This window comes from Agelaius phoeniceus, chromosome 26 (genome assembly GCF_051311805.1).
Source record: "Agelaius phoeniceus isolate bAgePho1 chromosome 26, bAgePho1.hap1, whole genome shotgun sequence".
Taxonomy (NCBI): domain Eukaryota; kingdom Metazoa; phylum Chordata; class Aves; order Passeriformes; family Icteridae; genus Agelaius; species Agelaius phoeniceus.
This window is the reverse complement of record NC_135290.1, coordinates 3444703-3464081: the sequence shown is the minus strand read 5'-3', so window position 1 is coordinate 3464081 and position 19379 is coordinate 3444703. Positions and strand designations below refer to the sequence as shown.

General features: G+C 54.7%; 1 protein-coding gene and 2 non-coding genes across 3 annotated transcripts in view; 1 reads left to right on the top strand and 2 right to left on the bottom strand.

The window, feature by feature from the left end:
• Positions 1 to 98: 98 nt before the first annotated feature.
• TRNAC-GCA (transfer RNA cysteine (anticodon GCA)) lies at positions 99 to 170 on the bottom strand. Its single transcript has one exon. It is a non-coding gene; the product is annotated as a tRNA-Cys (tRNA).
• Positions 171 to 350: 180 nt separating this feature from the next.
• On the bottom strand, positions 351 to 422 carry TRNAC-GCA (transfer RNA cysteine (anticodon GCA)). The gene has a single exon. It is a non-coding gene; the product is annotated as a tRNA-Cys (tRNA).
• A 251-nt stretch (positions 423 to 673) lies between these two features.
• Positions 674 to 19379, top strand: part of LASP1 (LIM and SH3 protein 1) — a 32515-nt gene continuing 13809 nt past the window's right edge. Inside the window, exons 1-3 of the mRNA XM_054649492.2 lie at positions 674 to 891; positions 8116 to 8210; positions 18138 to 18222. Of these exons, the coding sequence (XP_054505467.2) occupies positions 823 to 891; positions 8116 to 8210; positions 18138 to 18222 (249 nt within the window). The 5' untranslated portion in view covers positions 674 to 822. The remainder of the gene's footprint in view (positions 892 to 8115; positions 8211 to 18137; positions 18223 to 19379) is intronic.

The following is a 19379-nucleotide window of genomic DNA, read 5'->3' as shown; positions in this document are numbered from 1 at the left end:
GGAGCGGCCGGCGGGGACGGAATGAGCGACCAGGGATAATTGGGGCGAGAATACTTGGAATTATGGGAGAAATTAAGAAAAAAAAATAAAGCAAAACAAGGGGGCACCCGGATTTGAACCGGGGACCTCTTGATCTGCAGTCAAATGCTCTGCCACTGAGCTATACCCCCACTGGCAACCACCTCTCGCTGGGTGATATTTTACCACTTGCTCCACGACTTTCTGCCTGTGGAGTAAAAGCTGAGCGTGCGTACAAATACGACCTGCCTGCCTCAAACCCCCCCCCCATCCCCCGGAAATACCGACAAAAAAACGAAAAAAATGGGTAAAAATACTAAAAGCAACCTCCGAGGGGGCACCCGGATTTGAACCAGGGACCTCTTGATCTGCAGTCAAATGCTCTACCACTGAGCTATACCCCCGTCCGCCGCGTGCCTTCCCCAGGAATTGCCTCTACCCACGCCTCGAACCCGAAGGTCCCTGGTTCGAATCCCGCCGCGCCTTCAATGCGAATTTCTTGTGGGTTTTACGCCGTTTTTAGCCCTTTTTAGGGGTGTTTCAACTCGGCGCTGCCTCCCTGGGGGTGTGCACCCCGCTCGCACGCGCGTTACGTGTGCGCGCACGCGTAGGTGCGCGCCCCGCCCCCGCGGTCCCTCCCCTTTCCTTTTTCCCACCGCCTCCTCCCCTTCCCGACTATTTAAAGTCGCGACATCGCGGGCGGCGGCTCAGTGGAAGAAGAAGAAGGCGGCGGAGGAGGAGGGTGGGAGTAATTTTTTTTTTTTATTTTTTTCTTTCCCCCTTCCTCCACGCGAGTTTTCCGCCATGAACCCCAACTGTGCGCGCTGCGGGAAGATCGTGTATCCCACGGAGAAGGTGAACTGCTTGGATAAGGTGAGCTCCGCACGGTGGCACGTGGGGACTGGGACAAGGATTTGGGGCTTTTCCCACAGGATCGCCTCTGCATGGGATGGTTTTTCCCCTCACCCCCATTCCCGGGGGGGGTTTCCCACGGGATTTTGTTGTTTTGGGGGGTCTCTGGTTGGATTCCTGCCTCCCCCCCACCCGCGGGTGGCACTTCCTTATGGACGCGGCTCTCCCCCCGCCCTATTCCCGGCAACATTTCCACGGTTCCCACTCCAAACCCCGCTTTTCCCGGGGGGATTTCCACATTGGATCCCCTCGTGGGGGGACCCCAGGGGATCTGGGTCCTTCCCACCCCAATTTCCCGGGGGTATTTCCACGTTCCCCCGCCGTGTCCCGGGGGTCCCTGGAGCCCCCGGTGTCCCGGGGGTCCCCATGGGGAGGGGACAGGGTCGGGGCTCTTTGCGCTGGGGGCTCCGGCAGCATCCCCAGCTCTTCCTTCCATAGCAAATATTTCTATTTATTGGAATATTTCCCATTCAAAGGCGGCACAGCCGTGTGGAGGCCCAAGGAAAGCAACAGTTAACGCTTCCCTGAAGCCGGGAACCTCATCTGGTTTCCATTATCGAGCTTTTTCCCCTTTTTTTTTTCTCTCTTTTTTTTTTTTTTTTTTTTCCAAATCTTCCATCCCAGTTGCTGCTTCCCTGTTCCAAAATCCCGTTCCTCCACTCTGGGGCTGCCTCCCTTAACCTGGAATATTTTTTTTTGAACGTTTTCCTCTCAAAACCCAAGCTCTGGTGGAAGCTGGAGGTGAGGAAGGTGATGGTGGGGCTCCATTCCCTCTGCTCTTCCCATGGGATTTCCTTTACTCTCCTCCCCCTCCTCTCCCAGGCTTCTGGGACAACCAGTTTAGGGACTAAAAAAAGTAACTGGGAAGAACACTCCGCTCTCCAGCGGCATTCCTGAGCTCCGGCAGACCCTGTTGCTCGCATTTTTAAGGGATGATGCTTCTTCCTGAGGCTGGGAATGGCTGGGAGCTGAACTATCACCCCTGAATCCTGGGATTTGGGGCTGTGAGTGACTCTGGGCCCTGGGAGCCTCCAGGAGCTGCTGGGTGTTGGGACCGGGGACAATAGGAAGGGAGAAGGGGTTGGGGGATAACTGGAAGGGAAGGGGGGTTTGGGATTTGTGGATATTTAGAAGGGAAAAGGGTTTGGGGGCTGTAGATATTTGGAAAGGAAAAGGGGTTTTGGTATTGTAGATATTTGGTAGGGAAAGGGGTTTGGGGTTGTAGATATTTAGAAGGGAAAAGGGGTTTGGGATTTGTGGATATTTGGAAAGGGAAAGGGGTTTGGGGGTTGTGAAAATTTGGAAGGGAAAGGGGTTTGGAGGTTGTGGATATTTAGAAGGGAAGGGTTTGGGGATAACTGGAAGGGAAAAGGAGTGCTGGGGCTGGGGATATTTGGAAAGGTTTGGGGATTGTGGATATTGGGAAGGAGGAGGAGTGTTGGGGTTGGGGCTGACAGGAAGGGGAAAGGGGTGCTGGGATTGGGGGTAACTGGAAGGGAAAAGGAGTGCTGAGATTGGGGATATTTGGAAAGATTTGGGGATTCTGGATATTTGGAAGGGAAGGGGGGTTGGGGACAACTGGAGGGGAAGGGAAATGTCAGGATTGAGGCTGACCGGGAGGGAAGGGGGATCCCAGGATTGCCGGCAGGGAAGGGGATGAGCCGGGGCTCCCTGAGCTCCAGGGGAGGCTCTGATCCAGCTGTGGGGAGCAGGGGAGGCTCTGATCCAGCTGTGAGCTCCAGGGGAGGCTCTGATCCAGCCGTGGGGAGCCGACAGGAGCCTGCAGTCACCATCTTGTCCTCCTCGGGCTCCTCAGCCACTTCCTCTTCCGAGGAGCCGGGGCTCGGCCGGTTCGTGGTGCGGCTCACCCCGCCCCGGAGCGCCTCCGGCTGCCCTTTTCCCGGAACGCTGCCCCAGTTCCCATAAAATCCTGGGCAGGCCTCGGAGTGCCTCTGGCCCTGCTTGGAATGCCTGTATCCCTGCTTTTCCTGACCCTTGGAATTCCTGTATCCCTGCTTTTCCTGACCCTCGGAATTCCTCTATTCCTGCTTTTCCTGGCCCTTGGAGTTCCTCTCTCTGTCCCTGCTTTTCCTGGCCCTTGGAATTCCTTGATCCTTCCTTTTCCTGGCCCTTGGAATTCCTCTATCCTTCCTTTTCCTGACCCTTGGAATTCCTCTGGCCCTTGGAGTCCCTCTATTCCTGCTTTTCCTGACCCTTGGAGTCTCTCTATTCCTGCTTTTACTGACCCTTGGAGTCCCTCTATTCCTGCTTTCCCTGGCCCTTGGAATTCCTCTGTCCTTGCTTTCCCTGGCCCTTGGAATTCCTCTATTTATGCTTTTCCCAGGCCTTGGAGTTCCTCTCTTCCTCCTTTTCCCAGCCCTTGGAATTCCTCTGTCCCTCCTTTCCCTGGCCCTTGGAGTACCTCTCTCTTTCCCCAATTTTCCTCTATCCCTGCTTTTCCCAGGCCTTAGAGTTCTTCTAGTCCTGCTTTTTCTGACCCTTGGAGTGCCTCTGTTCCTGCTTGGAATTCCTCTATTCTTGCTTTTCCTGGCCCTTGGAGTTCCCCTGTCCCTGCATTTCCCAGCCTTTGGAATTCCTCTATTCCTGATTTTCCTGACCCTTGGAGTTCCTCTGTCCCAGCTTTTCCTGGCCCTTGGAATTTTTCTGTCCCTGCATTTCCCAGCCTTTGGAGTTGCCTCTATCCCTGTTTGGAGTTCCTCTCTCTATCCCTGCTTTTCCCAGCCCCTCGTGTCCCTGTCCCTTTCCTGTCCCCGTTTTCCCAGGCAGGGTCCGAAGGGCAGCCGGGCCGTGCTGGCAGCAGGAGGGCACAGCCCCAAACCTTGGTGTGTCTGGGATGTGCTTTTCCTTCCAGAACCAGGGAAACCCTGCTTCCCTTTGGGATTTATGGAAAACCCAGATGCATCACCACCTCCCCAGCGCCCTGGCGTGCCCCAGGTGGCTTTGGGGACATCGCTGTCCCTGCCCCCACGGGGACAGTGCCACTGCTGGCTCTGGCTTCCGCAGGGGAAGTGACACCCGAGGGCTGGGCTGGGCTTGCCCTGAGCTGAGCCTCACCCTGGGCTCGTCTCCTCCAGCCCAGGGGGTTCCTCTGGGGGTTATCCTCAAATCCTGGGGCCCCCCGTGTTGTGGGGTTTGTCCCCCAGGTGTGGGGTTTGTCCTCAGGGTGTCTGTGGGGTTTGCTCCCATGTTATGGGATTTGCTCCCCAGGGTGTGTGTGGGATTTGCTCCCCAGGGTGTGTGTGGGGTTTGCTCCCCATGGTGTGTGGGGTTTGCCCCCCCTGTGTTGTGGGGTTTGCTCCCCATGGTGTGTGGGGTTTGCTCCCCATGGTGTGTGGGGTTTGCTCCCATGTTATGGGGTTTGCTCCCCAGGGTGTGTGTGGGATTTGCTCCCCAGGGTGTGTGTGGGGTTTGCCCCCCAGGTTATGGGATTTGCCCCCCCCTGTGTTGTGGGGTTTGCCCCCCCCTGTGTTGTGGGGTTTGCTCCCATGTTATGGGGTTTGCTCCCCCTGTGTTGTGGGGTTTGCTCCCATGTTATGGGGTTTGCCCCAGGTGTTTTGCAGAGGCTTTGCCTGGTGGGAAAAGAGAAGCAGTGGTTGCCCCTGGATCCCTGGCAGTGCCCAAAGCCAGGCTGGACAGGGCTTGGAGCACCCTGGGACAGTGGGAGGTGTCCCTGCCATGGCAGGGGTGGCACTGGATGAATTTGAAGGTCCCTTCCATCCCAAACCATTCCATGATTATAAATCTTAAAGAATCCTTTATTTCCCCAGCATGGATTACCTCTGTCCCACTCACCTGGATAACCTGGAAAGCTTTAGAGCTGTTTTCCTTTAAATCTGTGATTTTCCACTGAGGTTACGTTGGTCAGAAGAGTTTCCAAAACTTAGAACTAAAATCCTGTCCAGCCTGCTGGGATGTGGGGTCGCCTGGGATCCCCTCCAGGCTCAGGATTGGGAAGCACAGGGAGTTCATCCTCCCTTCAAACCCCATTTGGATCCTGTCCTCTTTCCACAGCGAGCAGAACGTTCCTGGAAGCTGAAATAACTCCAGCTCCCCTGTGTCCAGCCCTGCCCAGCCTCCTTTTAGTGCTGCCTCAGATTTTGTGGATCCAGCATTAATTCCACTCCATTTGTGAGCCAGGGAGCGGTGGCAGCGAGGCTGGGGACGGGAAAAATGCTCCATGGACACTTCCCAAAGGATCCCAGATCCCAAATCTCTTCCCAGATCCCTTGGGAGGAGCCTCAGGCTGGGAATGGCCCTGCTGAGCAATTCCTGGTGGGAACTGGGGCAGGAATGTGCTGGGAATGCTCTGCATTGGGAGCAGAGCCTGCCTGGGAGCGTGGTCCTGCTGAGGGGTGGGATTGGGATCAGAGGGATCTGCTGGTGTTCCTGGATTTGGGATTGGGATTGTTTCCCTGCTGGATCAGAGGGGTTTGCTGTTCCTGGATTTGGGATTGGGATCAGAGGGATCTGCTGGTGTTCCTGGATTTGGGATTGGGATTGTTTCCCTGCTGAATCACAGAGATTTGCTGTTCCTGCTCCTGGAGCAGGGATTGGGATTCTTTCCCTGCTGGATCCCAGGGATCTGCTGTTGTTCCTGGATTTGGGATTGGGATCAGAGGGATCTGCTGCTGTTCCTGCATTTGGGGTTGGGATTGTTCCCCTGCTGGATCAGAGGGGTTTGCTGTTCCTGGATTTGGGATTGGGATCAGAGGGATCTGCTGCTGTTCCTGGATTTGGGATTGGGGTTGTTCCCTGCTGGATCCCAGGGATCTGCTGCTGTTCCTGGAGCTGGAATTGGGTTTTTTTCCCTGCTGGATCAGAGGGATTTGCTGTTCCTGGATTTGGGATTGGGATCAGAAGGATTTGCTGCTGTTCCTGGAGCTGGGATTGGGATCAGAGGGATCTGCTGGATCAGAGGGATCTGTAGCTGTTCCCACATTTGGGATTGGGGTTGTTTCCCTGCTGAATCACAGGGATTTGCTGTTCCTGCTCCCAGAACTGGGATTGGGATTCTTTCCCTGCTGGATCAGAGGGATCTGCTGCTGTTCCTGGTTCTGGGATTGGGATCAGAGGGATCTGCTGCTGTTCCTGGATTTGGGATTGGGGTTGTGTCCCTGCTGGATCCCAGGGATCTGCTGCTGCTGGATTTGGGATTGGGGTTCTTTCCCTGCTGGATCAGAGAGATTTGCTGTTCCTGCATTTGGGATTGGGATCAGAGAGATCTGCTGTTCCTGCATTTGGGATTGGGATCAGAGAGATCTGCTGCTGTTCCTGGTTCTGGGATTGGGATCAGAGGGATCTGCTGCTGCTCCTGGATTTGGGATTGGGGTTGTTTCCCTAATCCCAGGATCTGCTGCTGTTCCTGGATTTGGGATTGGGATCAGAAGGATTTGCTGCTGTTCCTGGAGCTGGGATTGGGATCAGAAGGATTTGCTGCTGTTCCTGCATTTGGGATTGGGATCAGAGGGATCTGCTGCTGTTCCTGCATTTGGGATTGGGGTTTTTCCTCTGCTGGACCCCAGGGATCTGCTGGCTGTGCCAGATCCTCCTGGAAGCTGGGACATTCCTTAAGGAGAGGGCTCTGGGGTTGTGCTGCCTCCCTGCAGACCCATGGTGCCATCCCTGGCAGCTCCTGCTTGGGAAGGGCTTGCAAAGGGCCCTTCACCCCCCAGAACAGCCCCAAAACTCAGGCTCCAGCTGCTGATCCATCCTGCAGGAGCCCAAAAAAACTGGGAAAGGGGCAAAACCACCCTGGGAGAGAGGATAGAGGAGCAAAACCCCTGCAGCTGGAGGAACTGCTGTGAGCAGAGGGGAGGAACAAATCTGTGTCTGAGAGCAATGAAAAGGAGGAGGATTGTCCTCTCCAGGGCTGAGTCACGTCCCCAGAGCCTGGCAGTGTTTGTGCACGGGGTGTGGCACCTGGGCAGGTGACAGCAGGGCTTGGTCCCTGCGGGGACACAGATCCAGGCTGGCCTTGGAGAGGGGGATCGGCTCCTTGCAGGGTTTCAAGTGGAAATCCCAGCAAAAAGCAGCAGCTGGGCACTCTGGGTGTGGTGGCTGAGTGTTAAAGGACACTTGCCTGTGCTCTAATTAGGGCTTGGAGCTGCTAATTGGGCTTTTGGTGGAGTTTTCTCTGATTTTTTGGGGGCTTGCCCTAGGGCAGGACCGGCTGTCAGGGGTGAAGGTTTTGCTCCAGGCTGTGCTTTCCCTTTTTCCCTGCTCCAGGAGGAATTTCCCATTCTTCTCTGGGCCCTGGGAATTCCCACCAGACCCCACAAATCCCCGTGGAAAAGAGGAGTCCGGACTCTGGCAGGACTTTGAACTCAGTCTGTGTGAGCTCAGAATCACAAAATCAGAATAATTTCACTCCCAGATCATCAAATCCAACCTTTAACTCCAGCTCTGAGCTGTTCTCAGGCTCCTCCCAGCCTGGGCCCAGCTCAGAGCCAGGTGGGAATAATTTCTTTAGGAGCAGCCCTGAAAAAGAACCTTCAAATTCTCCTTTAGGGTTTGTCACAGCCCAGGCTGTGGGGTCAGGGTCTGGCTTTTTTTGGGATTGTGTCTTTCTTGTGGGTCTGTGTCTGCTTCCCATGAGAACCTTTTCCTGCTTGGCTCGTGCAGCCTCACCTGACCTGCTCTTCTGGCTGGCACTGAGCAGAGAACAGCAATAAAATAAAATAAAAAAATAAACCCAAAGCAGCAGCTTTGAACCTCCAAACACAGCTGTTCCCTCTGCTGAGGTGTCACTTGCAGAAGGAGCTTTTCCTATCCGTGAATTCCTGGTTTTATGGAAGGAAAAAAAACCTCCCCTGGCACTTGGGAAGATCAGGAGAGATGGAATTTTATCCTAAATTAACCAGGATATTCCCTGTGCTCATTTAACCAACCTTTTTTTTTTCCCCTTATCCAGAAGGATCCTGATTTGTGCTTCCCTTTCCTGGCTGGTCCTGAGCTCTGTGGACCCAAAATGTTTCTTAATATCTAAAAAGGAGCTTGGAAATCCCGTATTTGTAGCTGCTCCTTATGCGCTGGCAATTCCTAGAAGGAAAATTTGGTTTTCCTGGGGTCACAGGTGGCACTGCTGCCATGCTGGGTGGGAACTGTGGGGTTCCAGCGGGGGTTTGGGATCCCTGGTGCTGATGGTTGGGGTTTTTTGTGTTGCAGTTCTGGCACAAATCATGTTTCCACTGCGAGACCTGCAAGATGACCCTGAACATGAAGAACTACAAGGGCTACGAGAAGAAGCCCTACTGCAACGCGTGAGTGTCCTCTGAGGGGGTCCTGGGGGCTTTTCTGGGGGATCCCTCCTGTGGGGACCCTCCTGTGTGGGATCTCCTGTGGGGATCTCCTGCTGTGGGATTTTCTGGGGGGATTCCTGCTGTGGGGTCTCTTCTGTGGGACCCTCCTATGTGGGATCTCCTGTGGGATTCACTGGGGGTCTCCTGTGCTGTAGGGGGGGGATCATCCTGTGTGGGATCTCCTCCTGTGCTGTGGGACCTTCTGTGGCTCTCCTGCTGTGTGGGGTCTCTCCTGTGGGACCCTCCTGTGTGGGGGTCCCCTTCTGTGTGAGATCTCCTGTGTGGGACCCTGATGTGTGGGGGCCTCCTGTGGAGTCCACTGAGGGTCTCCTGTGCTGTGGGGATCCTCCCCTGTGGGGTTTTTGGGGCTGATCCCCGCTGGGGTACTCCCCTGTGTGTGAGCCTGCTGTGGGATTTTCTGGGGGGGATTCCTGCTGTGGGGTCTCTCCTGTGGGACCCTCCTATGTGGGATCCTCCTGTGGGATCCACTGGGGGTCTCCTGTGCTGTGGGACCTTCTGTGGGTCTCCTGCCATGTGGGGTCCCTCCTGTGGGACCTTCCTGTGTGGGGGTCCCCTTCTGTGGGGGACCCCCCTGTGGGGATCCTCCCATGGGATCTCCTGTTGTGGGGACCCTCCTGTGGGGTCTGTTGGGGGTCTCCTGTGCTGTGGGGGTCTTTCCTGTGGGGATCCTCCCATGGGGGTCTCCTGTGCTCTGGGGATCCTCCTGTGTGGGGCCCTGTTGTCAGGACCCTCCTGTGTGGGCCCCTCCTATGGGGGTCTCTCCTGTGGGGATCCTCCTTTGCTGTGGGGGTCTCCCTCCTGTGCTGTGGGACCTTCCATGGGATCTCCTGTGGGGTCCACTGGGGTCTCCTGTGCTGTGGGGCATTCTCCTGTGGGGGATCCTTCCATGGGGTCTCTCCTGTGCTGTGGGGGATCCTCCTGTGTGGGCCCTTCCTGTGGGGGTCTCTCCCATGTGGGGCCCACTGGGGGGATTCTGTGGTGGGGGACCCTCCTATGGGGGTGTCTCCTGTGGGGAATCCTCTTGTGCTATGAGGGGTCTCCTGTGCTGTGTGAGACCCTCCTGTGGGGATCCTCCCATGGGATCTCCTCCTGTATGGGATCCTACTTGTGTGGGGCCCTGTTGTGGGGATCCTCCTGTGGGATCCATTGAGGATCCTCCTGTGCTGTGGGGGTCTCTCCTGTGGGGCCTCCTCCTGTGTGGGACCCTCATGGGGTCTCTCCTGTGGTGGATCCTCTTTTGGGGCCTCCTGTGGACTCTGCTGTGGGATTTTGTGGGGGATCCTCCTTTGGGGGATCTCCTGTGCTGTGGGAGTCTCTCCTGTGTGGGGTCTCCTTCTGTGTGGGATCTCCTGTGTGGGATCTACTCCTGTGGGGATCCTCCCATGGGATCTCCTCCTGTGTGGGATCCTCCTTGTGCAGGGCCCTGTTGTGGGGATCCTCCTGTGGGATCCATTGAGGATCCTCCCGTGCTGTGGGGGTCTCTCCTGTGGGGCCTCCTCCTGTGTGGGACCCTCATGGGGTCTCTCCTGTGTGGGGATGTCCTGTGGGATCCTCCTTTGGGGCCTCCTGTGGAGTCTGCTGTGGGATTTTGTGGGGGATCCTCCCATGGGGATCCCCTGTGCTGTGGGAGTCTCTCCTGTGTGAGGCACCCTTCTGTGGGGTCTCCTTCTGTGTGGGACCTCCTGTGTGGGATCTACTCCTGTGGGGATCCTCCCATGGGATCTCCTCCTGTATGGGATCCTCTTTGTGTGGGGATCCTCCTGTGGGATCCATTGGGGATCCTCCTGTGGGATCCTCCTTTGGGGCCTCCTGTGGAGTCTGCTATGGGATTTTGTGGGGGATCCTCCCATGGGGATCCCCTGTGCTGTGGGAGTCTCTCCTGTGTGGGGCACCCTTCTGTGGGGTCTCCTCTGGGGTATCTCCTGTGGCATTTTCTGTGGGGTCTCCTGTTGGATCTCCTGGATATTCCTCTCTCAAACTCCACTCCTCACCCTGGCATGGGCTCTGTAGGGCATCCTGAGCTCTCCAGGAGCAGGAATTCCAGAAATTCTGCAATTTCTCCAGAAATTCCCTCTGTGCAGGGAACAGGCCCCGAAATTCCCTTTTTGCTGGGAACAGGCCCCAAAATTCCCTTTTTGCTGGGAACAGCCCCTGAAATTCCCTCTGTGCAGGGCTCACCAGGCCAGGCTGGGCTGGGTGCAGCCACCTGAATTTCCTGGCAGGGAAAGAATCCCAAGGTAAATAAACCTGGGAGGTGAAAGCCTTAGTGTGGGGGATGGAGGCAGGGCAGGGTGGAGCAAGAGCTCACGGCCCTTTTTTTTTTCCTTTTTTTTTTCCTCTGGGCCTTTTTTTTTCTGGGTCTTTTTTTTTTTTTTCTGGGTACTTTTTTTGTCCTGAGCCTCTTTTTTTTCCCTTGAACCCTTTTCCCTCTCCTTTTCCTCTGGGCCTTTTTTTTTCCTCTTCTTTCCTTTTTTTTTTTATTTTGTTTTTCCTCTGGGCCCTTTTTTTCCTGGCCTTTTCCACCTGTTCCTGAGCACTGGATGTTCCCTTCCAACCTTTTTTTTTTTTTTCCATTATCCAGAAGGACCCTGTGGACCCAAAATACTTCTAATATCTAAAAGGCAGCTTGAAAATCCGATTTTTTTAGCTGCTCTTTATGCACTGGCAGTCGTTAGAAGGAAAACTAGAGAATATAATTAATGTAATTAATTCCTAAGTGCTGGATTAGGGGGTTCTGATCACAGGGTGCTTTAAAAATGCTGATCCTGACAAGATCCCTGTAGGAGTCAGGGAATTCCAGGGTGATTTGGGTGGGAAGGGACCTTAAATCCCATCCAGCCCCATTTTCACCATCCCAGGGTGCCCCAAACCCATCCAACCTGGCCTGGGACACTTCAGGGATGGCACAACCTGTGAAAGACCCTCACAGGGGGGAATTTCTTCCCAATATTCCTGATTTTTACTCTTAAAGTTCTTACTTTTGCTCTTTAAATTTACTCTTCTGAGTTACACGGAAAGGAGAAGTGGTGAGAGCAGAGCTTGGCCAGACCCTCCCATTTCCGTGGGGGTTTTTTAGGTTGTTTTTTTTTTTTTTTTTTTTTTTGCTGGGGTTGGGTGCTGGGGGTGGCTGTGGCTTGTCCAAAATCCAAGAGTTCAGCTGGGCTGAGAGGAAATTTATTAAATTCCAATTTGGGCAGGGAATGGCATTTCTTGGGGGTCTCACCGGGGTGACAATGCAAATAACGGGCTGAAAATAAATTGATTTATTTGTGGGGGAACAGCACTGTTGGAGCTCCAGTTTTTTGGGGGAAAAGCAGGAAATTTTGAGGTTTTTTTGGGGGAAGACGTGTGTGCTGAGGCAGGTGGGCTCTGCCTTTGAGGGGGTGATGATTTTGGGCTGGGGAGGGTCTGCCCTGGCTGAGAGCTGAGCCCCCTGAGCTGTTCTGAGTGTCCTGACCCAAAATTTCCCCCCCTGGCCCTGTGGGATTTGCCCATCCCCAGGCTTAGGGTCCTGTTCTCTGCTCTCCCTGCCAGGGAAGTGGGATAATAATGGGAAATTCCTGACATTCCAAGGAGTCTGCGCAACCTCGGGTTCTCACCCCCCTCTCTGGGGGCTCCCTTTGATGCCGCTGCTGCTTTAACCCTTCCCAGCCCAGCACTGAGCACAGAAACTGCCCCCCAGAATCCTTCCTTCTCCCCATTTTCCTGGTCTGAAAGCAAAGGGAGCAGCTGGAAGTTGCTGGAGGATTTTCCAGTGGCTTGGGATGTGTGGGGAAAAAAAAGGGAAAATTCCAGGCTTGGATTTGGGGTTGGTTCTTTCTCAGCTGCTCCCAGGAGTATCCTGGGACAGCAGAAACTCCAGGAGAGCTGGGCCTGGCTGGGGACATCCCAGGAGGAGCCCAGCCTTCCCAAATTTCCTGGATTTGGAGGGAAAAGGTCCTCTGATCCAGGAGAAGGGGGTGGAAAAGCAACGTTTATCCTGGCAGGGAAGAGGCTGCTTTTCCAAACAGGGTCCTCTCTGTTCAAGCCCGTGGCCCCCTGCCAAATTCCTGAGTTTCTTTCTTCTGGGAGAGCAGGAGGAAGAGGGCTGGGCTTCCTCCAGTCCTGCCGTTCCCCCAGCCAGAAATCCAGCAGAAATCTTTGGGAATGGCTGGGTGGCAGATGGGATGGTGCCCACCCCCTCCCTGTCCCCTCCCTGGCCCCAGCTGGGCACTGGCAGGGACTGGTGGCTCACTGGGAGTGACAGTCAGGGCTGGGCTGGGCTCTTGGCCTGAGCACTTGGAGCTAAAAGTTGGGAGAAGGGAAAATCCAGGCAAGTCTGAGACTTTTCCCAGATGAAAAGTGGGGAAAAGTTGGATACAAGAGACAGGCAAGGCTGGAGTTCCAGCTCCAGCTGCTCCCAAACACACGATTTTTAGAGATTTTATATTAAATGTATATTTTATAAATACATAAAATATTTTGTATCTTTATTATATATATATAAAATATATTTTTTTTTTATATTAAACTTGCTGTGCTGAAGCTGAGGGAGCAGGGATTGGGGTTGTTTCCCTGCTGGATCACAGGGATCTGCTGTTCCTGGGGCTGGGATTGGGATCACAGGGATCTGCTGTTCCTGCTCCTGGATTTGGGATTGGGGTTGTTCTGTGATCAGAGGGATCTGCTGCTGTTCCTGGATTTGGGATTGGGGTTGTTCCCTGCTGGATCCCAGGGATCTGCTGCTGTTCCTGGATTTGGGATTGGGGTTGTTTCTGTGCTGGATCCCAGGGATCTGCTGTTCCTGCTCCTGCATTTGGGATTGGGGTTGTTCCCTGATCAGAGGGATCTGCTGCTGTTCCTGGATTAGGGATTGGGGTTGTTTCTGTGCTGGATCCCAGGGATCTGCTGTTCCTCCTGCTCCTGGATTTGGGATTGGGATTCCTTCCCTGCTGGATCAGAGGGATTTGCTGCTCCTGGATCTGGAATTTGGGCTTGTTTCCCTGCTGGATCCCAGGGATCTGCTGCTGCTTCTGGATTTGGGATTGGGGTTGTTCCCTGCTGGATCACAGGGATCTGCTCTTCCTGCCCCTGGATTTGGGATTGGGGTTGTTTCTGTGCTGGATCCCAGGGATCTGCTGTTCCACCTCCTGGATTTGGGATTGGGGTTGTTCCCCTGCTGGAAATTGGGTGTGAGATTGGGGATATGGGATGGGATTGGTCCTGCTGCACCCAGAGCTGGTGAGCAAATCCCCGTTCCCATTGCTGGCCCCAAACCAGCCCTGGCATTGGCCTGGCCGTGGGATTGGCCTCTCCTGGTGCCAGCCAGGACACTGGGACAAATCCTGGGGAAATCCTGTCCTCCACAGAGGTGCTGGGCTCTCTGGGAGCAGCTGGCCCAGCCACCCTGGGAGGATCCCAGCCCTCCCCTGTGCCCGTTCCCGCTGGGATCTCTGCAGCCTGGGGCTGATTTTGGTGCTGACAAAGGCTCAGTTTATTTTTTAAGCTCGTCCCCAGCCCTTTGAAAGGCAGGATGTGACCTCGGAGCCTCCTGGCAGAGCACAGCCAATTGCTTCCTTTGTTTAACTCTCCTCTGCTGAATCCTCCCCAAATGGTTCCCAAATCCCTGAGCCAGCTGGGGGGTGGCTGTCACCCCTGGGAGCTGCAGGGACAAGGGAATGTTTGCATCCAGGGCTGCTCCTGGATGCCAAAATCTGCTTTAAAGCCTCAATATAAGCAACACTCACAGCTCCCGAGGTTTTTCCAAACATTTACATCATCCATGGGGGGTTTTTTTGGGATCAGACTCAGGGTTGGGGATGCAGGGTCTGCTCCTGGGGCTCCCAAATCCCATCATGCTCAGAGGGATGAATTTCCATCCCCTGGGAATTGCTGGGCTCCTGAAGCAGGAGGGATGAATTTCCATCCTCCAGGAACTGCCAGGCTCAGCCTCTTCCTTCTCCCAGAGGGATGAGTTTCCATCCCTGGGAATCTCCATGCTCAGAGGGATGAATTTCCCTCCCTTGGGAATCTCCAGGCTCAGGGGGATGAATTTCCATCTCTGGGAATCTCTGGGCTCAGGTGGATGAATTTCCATCCTCTGGGAATCTCCATGCTCAGGGGGATGAATTTCCATCCCTGGGAATCTCCATGCTCAGGGGGATGAATTTCCATCCCCTGGGAGTCTTCAGGGTCCGAGGGATGAATTTCTATCTTCTGGGAATCTCCAGGCTCAGAGGGATGAATTTCCATCCCCTGGGAATCTCCATGCTCAGGTGGATGAATTTCCATCCCTGGGAATCTCTGGGCTCAGATGTATGAATTTCCATCCCCTGGGAATCTCCATGCTCAGGGGGATGAATTTCCATCCCTGGGAATCTCCATGCTCAGGGGGATGAATTTCCATCCCCTGGGAATCTCTGGGCTCAGATGGATGAATTTCCATCCCTGGGAATCTCCAGGCTCAGAGGGATGAATTTCCATCCTCTGGGAATCTCCAGGCTCAGGGGGATGAATTTCCATCCCTGGGAATCTCCAGGCTCAGATGTATGAATTTCCATCCCCTGGGAGTCTCCATGCTCAGAGGGATGAATTTCCATCCCCTGGGAGTCTCCATGCTCAGGGTGATGAATTTCCATCCCCTGGGAATCTCCAGGCTCAGGGGGATGAATTTCCATCCCTGGGAATCTCCAGGTTCAGGGGGATGAGTTTCCATCCCCGGAATTGCCGGGCTCAGCCTCAGCCCTCCCCTAATGCCGGCGCCAGACGGGAGCTGAGCCCGGGGAGATTCCTCTGACCTGATTTAGCAGCGCCACAAAAGCTGCCTGCTCTGGGCTGCTGGCAGCAGGAGATGGGGTTTTGTGGAATTTTTGGGGTTTTTTTGGGGGTTTTGAGGGTGGAAAGGGGTCCCTCCTGCTGTGGGATGCTGCCTGTGAGGTTGTGTTTGGGGTCCCCGCCATGCCCTGTGCTGTTCTCTGTGGAATGCTGGAATATCCTGAGTTTTAGGGACCCCCAAGGGTCATGAGGCTGACCCCAGACAGCCCCACAATCCCAGCCTGTTTCAGGCACATTCCTGGAGCTCACAGGGATCATCCATCCAACCCCAGGCCCTGCACAGACACCCCAAAATTCCCCCCTTGTCCCCTCTGTTGTCCAAACCCTCCTGGAGCTCTGGGACTCACAGGGATCATCCATCCAACCCCAGGCCCTGCACAGACACCCCAAAATTCCCCCCTTGTCCCTTCTGTTGTCCAAACCCACCTGGAGCTCTGGCAGCCTCAGGGCCATGCCCATTCCCTGGGCAGCTGGGAACCTTTCCCAAAATCCAGCTTGAGCCTCCCAGGCACAGCTCCAGCCCTTCCCTTGTCCTGTCCCTGTCCCAGAGATCAAAGCTGCCTCTCCACTCCTCCTGTGAGGAGCTGCAGCCCCTGAGGAGTCTCCCCTGACTTTTCCAGCTGCATCCAGAGGTGGCTTTTCCTGAGGTTTCCACCTGGGCTCCTGGTGAGCTCAGGCAGGGTTTTCCTGTTCCATCCCCTGCAGGGAGCAGCTCCTGCATCCCTGTGTGTGCCTGGGATCCACGGGACAGCAATTCCAGCAGGGAATTGTGTGCAGACTGCAGGCAGGGAGATGAGGGAGGGATGGATAGAGGGATGGATAAAGGGATGGGAGGGATGGATAAAGGGATAGGAGGGATGGATAAAGGGATGAATAAAGGGATGGAGGGATGCCAGCAGTGAGGAGAGACCCCAAGGTTCCCCACCCAGTCCCCCCTGGCCGTCTGTTGCTGTCCTAGCAGACAGATCCCTGCTGCCTGCTACCTCAGGGCTGAGCAAAAGCTGCCTCAAATCCTTGCGAGATTTCCTCAAAATCCAAAGGAAACCTAATCCCAGCTTCATCCCTGGCTGTCTGCTGCTCCCCCAGGCTGGGCTGGAGCAGGACACAGCTCTGCATTCACTCCAGCCTGGCTGCTTGTTGTTGTTTTCCAGGTTGTTTTTAATTCCCTCCTCCTCCTCCCGCGGTTTTCCCGTTCTCCTGAGCTGCCCAGGGATGGATTTCTGCCTTTCCCAGCCCTCCTGGCCAGCTGGGGCCTGATCTCCTCCCTGTTATCAGTGCCCAGGGCAGGATGCAGTTGCCATGGCAATGGGAGATCCCGGCTGGAAGGGCGGGGATGGATCAGGGATGGTGGGGCCAGCAGGAGCAGGGGGGGTCGTTGTTCCCCTGGATTTGTCACTGGTGAGGCCACCCCCCAATTTAGGAGGGGCTGGAGCATGTCCAGAGGATGCAACGAGGCTGGTGAGGGGTCCGGAGCACAAACCCTGTGAGCAGCACCTGAGGGAGCTGGGGGTGCTCAGCCTGGGGAAAAGGAGACTCAGGGGTGCCCCCCTCACTCTCACAGCTCCTGAAAGGTGCCTGGGCTCAGCTGGGGCTGGGCTCTGTCTCCAGGAACTGACAGAACCAGAGCACACAGCCTGGAGCTGCACCAAGGGAAATTTAGGTTGGATATCAGGGAAAAGGTTTTTTCCAGAAAGGTGATAAAGTTCTGGAATGTTCTGCCCGGGGAGGTGGTGGGGTCACCATCCCTGGGGGTGTTTAACAAAGCCTGGATGTGGCTCTGGGTGCCAGGGTTTATTGAGGGGCTGGGGCTGGGTTGGACTCGATGATCTTGGAGGTCTCTTCCAGCCTGGTCATTCTGTTCTGTTCTTTGTGCTCACACCATTCCCACGAGGTCATTTCCTCTGCAGGGCTCAGCAGTGACACCAGGACAAGAGGACACAGCCTCCAGCTGTGCCAGGGGGAGTTTAGGCTGGGCATGAGGAAAAAATCCTTCACAGAAAGAGAGAGTGGGCACTGGAATGTGCTGCCAGGGAGGTGGGCACTGCCCTGAGGTGTTTAAACAAGGCTGAGTTGGCTCTGGGTGCCAGGGTTGAGGTGTTGGGGCTGGGTTGGACTCTATGATCTTGGAGGTCCCTTCCAGCCCTGTAATTTTGTCATTCTGTGAATTCTGTGGATGCTCTGGGCTCTGGCTGAGCTGCTCTCAAAGGTTCCAGAGGAGCCTCTGCCCTTGGCTGGGCCCTGTCCCTGTCCGTGCCTTTCTTGGGGGATATTGGGGTGCTCACATTGGGAATATCAGTAAAAAACAATGCTGAGCCACAGGGAGAGCCCTCAGGGTTTGTTAAAACCTGGGGCAGAGGTGCTGGGAATCACCTCACAGGGCTGGGAATGCTCTGGGATTCCCAGGGGGAATTCATGATCTGGGATCTTCCAGAATTCCAGGAAAGGTTTGGGCTGGCACTCCTCACAGGGCTGGGAATGCTCTGGGATTCCCAGGGGAATTCATGATCTGGGATATTCCAGAATTCCAGGAATGGTTTGGGCTGGCACTCCTCACAGGGCTGGGAATGCTCTGGGATTCCCAGGGGGAATTCATGATCTGGGATCTCCCAGAATTCCAGGAAAGGTTTGGGCTGGCACTCCTCACAGGGCTGGGAATGCTCTGGGATTCCCAGGGGGAATTCATGATCTGGGATCTCCCAGATCTGCTCCAGGTCAGGTTTCCTCCCAGGGCTTTTCCTGGGAATCCTGGGGCATGGAGGGCTCTGCCAGGCTGGGAATGCTCCTCTGGCTCCTTGGGAGTGGCACAAAACCCCTGGAATGGTCACAACACCTGGGTGTGACCCTTGGGGACACAGGTTTGGGGGGACACAGGTTTGGGGAGGACACAGGTTTGGGCTCCATGATCCTGGAGGGCTTTTCCAGCCTGAAAGACTCCACAGTTCCATGGTGGGAATTGCTCTGCTGTGCCTGAACACCTGGGCAGGTGGGGACAGGGGGCTGTGGCATTAACAGGGGCAGGGGACAGTGACATTAACCCTTTCCTTCCCTCTGCAGACACTACCCCAAGCAATCCTTCACCATGGTGGCAGACACGCCCGAGAACCTGCGCCTAAAGCAGCAGAGTGAGCTCCAGAGCCAGGTGAGCCCTGAAAATTCCCAAAATTCCCATGGGAAAACCCACCCTGACCTTTCCCTGTTCTGTTTCTGTCTCTGAGGGTTTTGTGTTTTGGGATTTCTCTGGGTGCCCCTCAAATTCCCAAATTTCCCATGGGAAAAGCCCACCCTGACCTTCCCCATTGCATTTCTGTCTCTGAGGGTTCCATGGTTTGGGATTTCTCTGCATTCCCTCTCCAGAGTGGCCCTTCCAGCCCTGAAAATTCCATGATTTTCTGTGTGCCCCCCAAATTCCTATGGGAAAAACCCATCCTGACCTTCCCCATTGCATTTTTGTCTCTGAGGGCTCTGTGTTTTGGGAGTTCCCTCCGTGTCTGACTTCTGCAGGTTCCTGGATTAATGCTGGGCAGGATTTCCAGAGGGGCCCTTCCAGCCCTGAAAATTCCATTGTTTTCTGTGTGCCCCCCAAATTCCCATGGGGAAAACCCACCCTGACCTTTCCCTGTTGTGTTTCTGTCTCTGAGGGTTTTGTGTTTTGGGATTTCTCTGGGTGCCCCTCAAATTCCCAAATTTCCCATGGGAAAAGCCCACCCTGACCTTTCCCATTGCATTTCTGTCTCTGAGGGTTCCGTGGTTTGGGATTTCTTTGCATTCCCTCTCCAGAGGGGCCCTTCCAGCCTTGGAATTGGCAACTCCAAGTCAATTGGAATTCCATGATTGACAATTCCATGATTCTCTGGCTGCTTCCCAAACCCCTCCCTCCTAAGTCCTACTGCAATACACCTTTCATAATTCTACTTCTCCAAAGTATCTATAGTCTTAATTTTAAAAAAAACCTCCTTTAAAACTTATTTCTAATTTCATTCCTCTCTCAACAATATCCATCCTATTCCATAACATTCCCAAGTCAACATTTTTTATCTCAAATAAGAAATAAGCTTATCTCAAATAAGCTACAAACTTTGTAAGCCTTCTGTCAAACTTTACAAATTTCCTACAAATCCATTTCCAAACCCCTTCCATGAGTTCCTGCTTTTTCTGGGAAGGGCAGAGCCTGTGGGACAGGCTGCTGGCCAGGCTTTGTCCCCTGCAGGTGGCCCTGGCTCAGCCATTCCCTGCTGGGTGTGGGCCCAGGGATTGTCCCTGTGGTGATCCCGGATTTCCTTCTGCCCCAGAACTCTG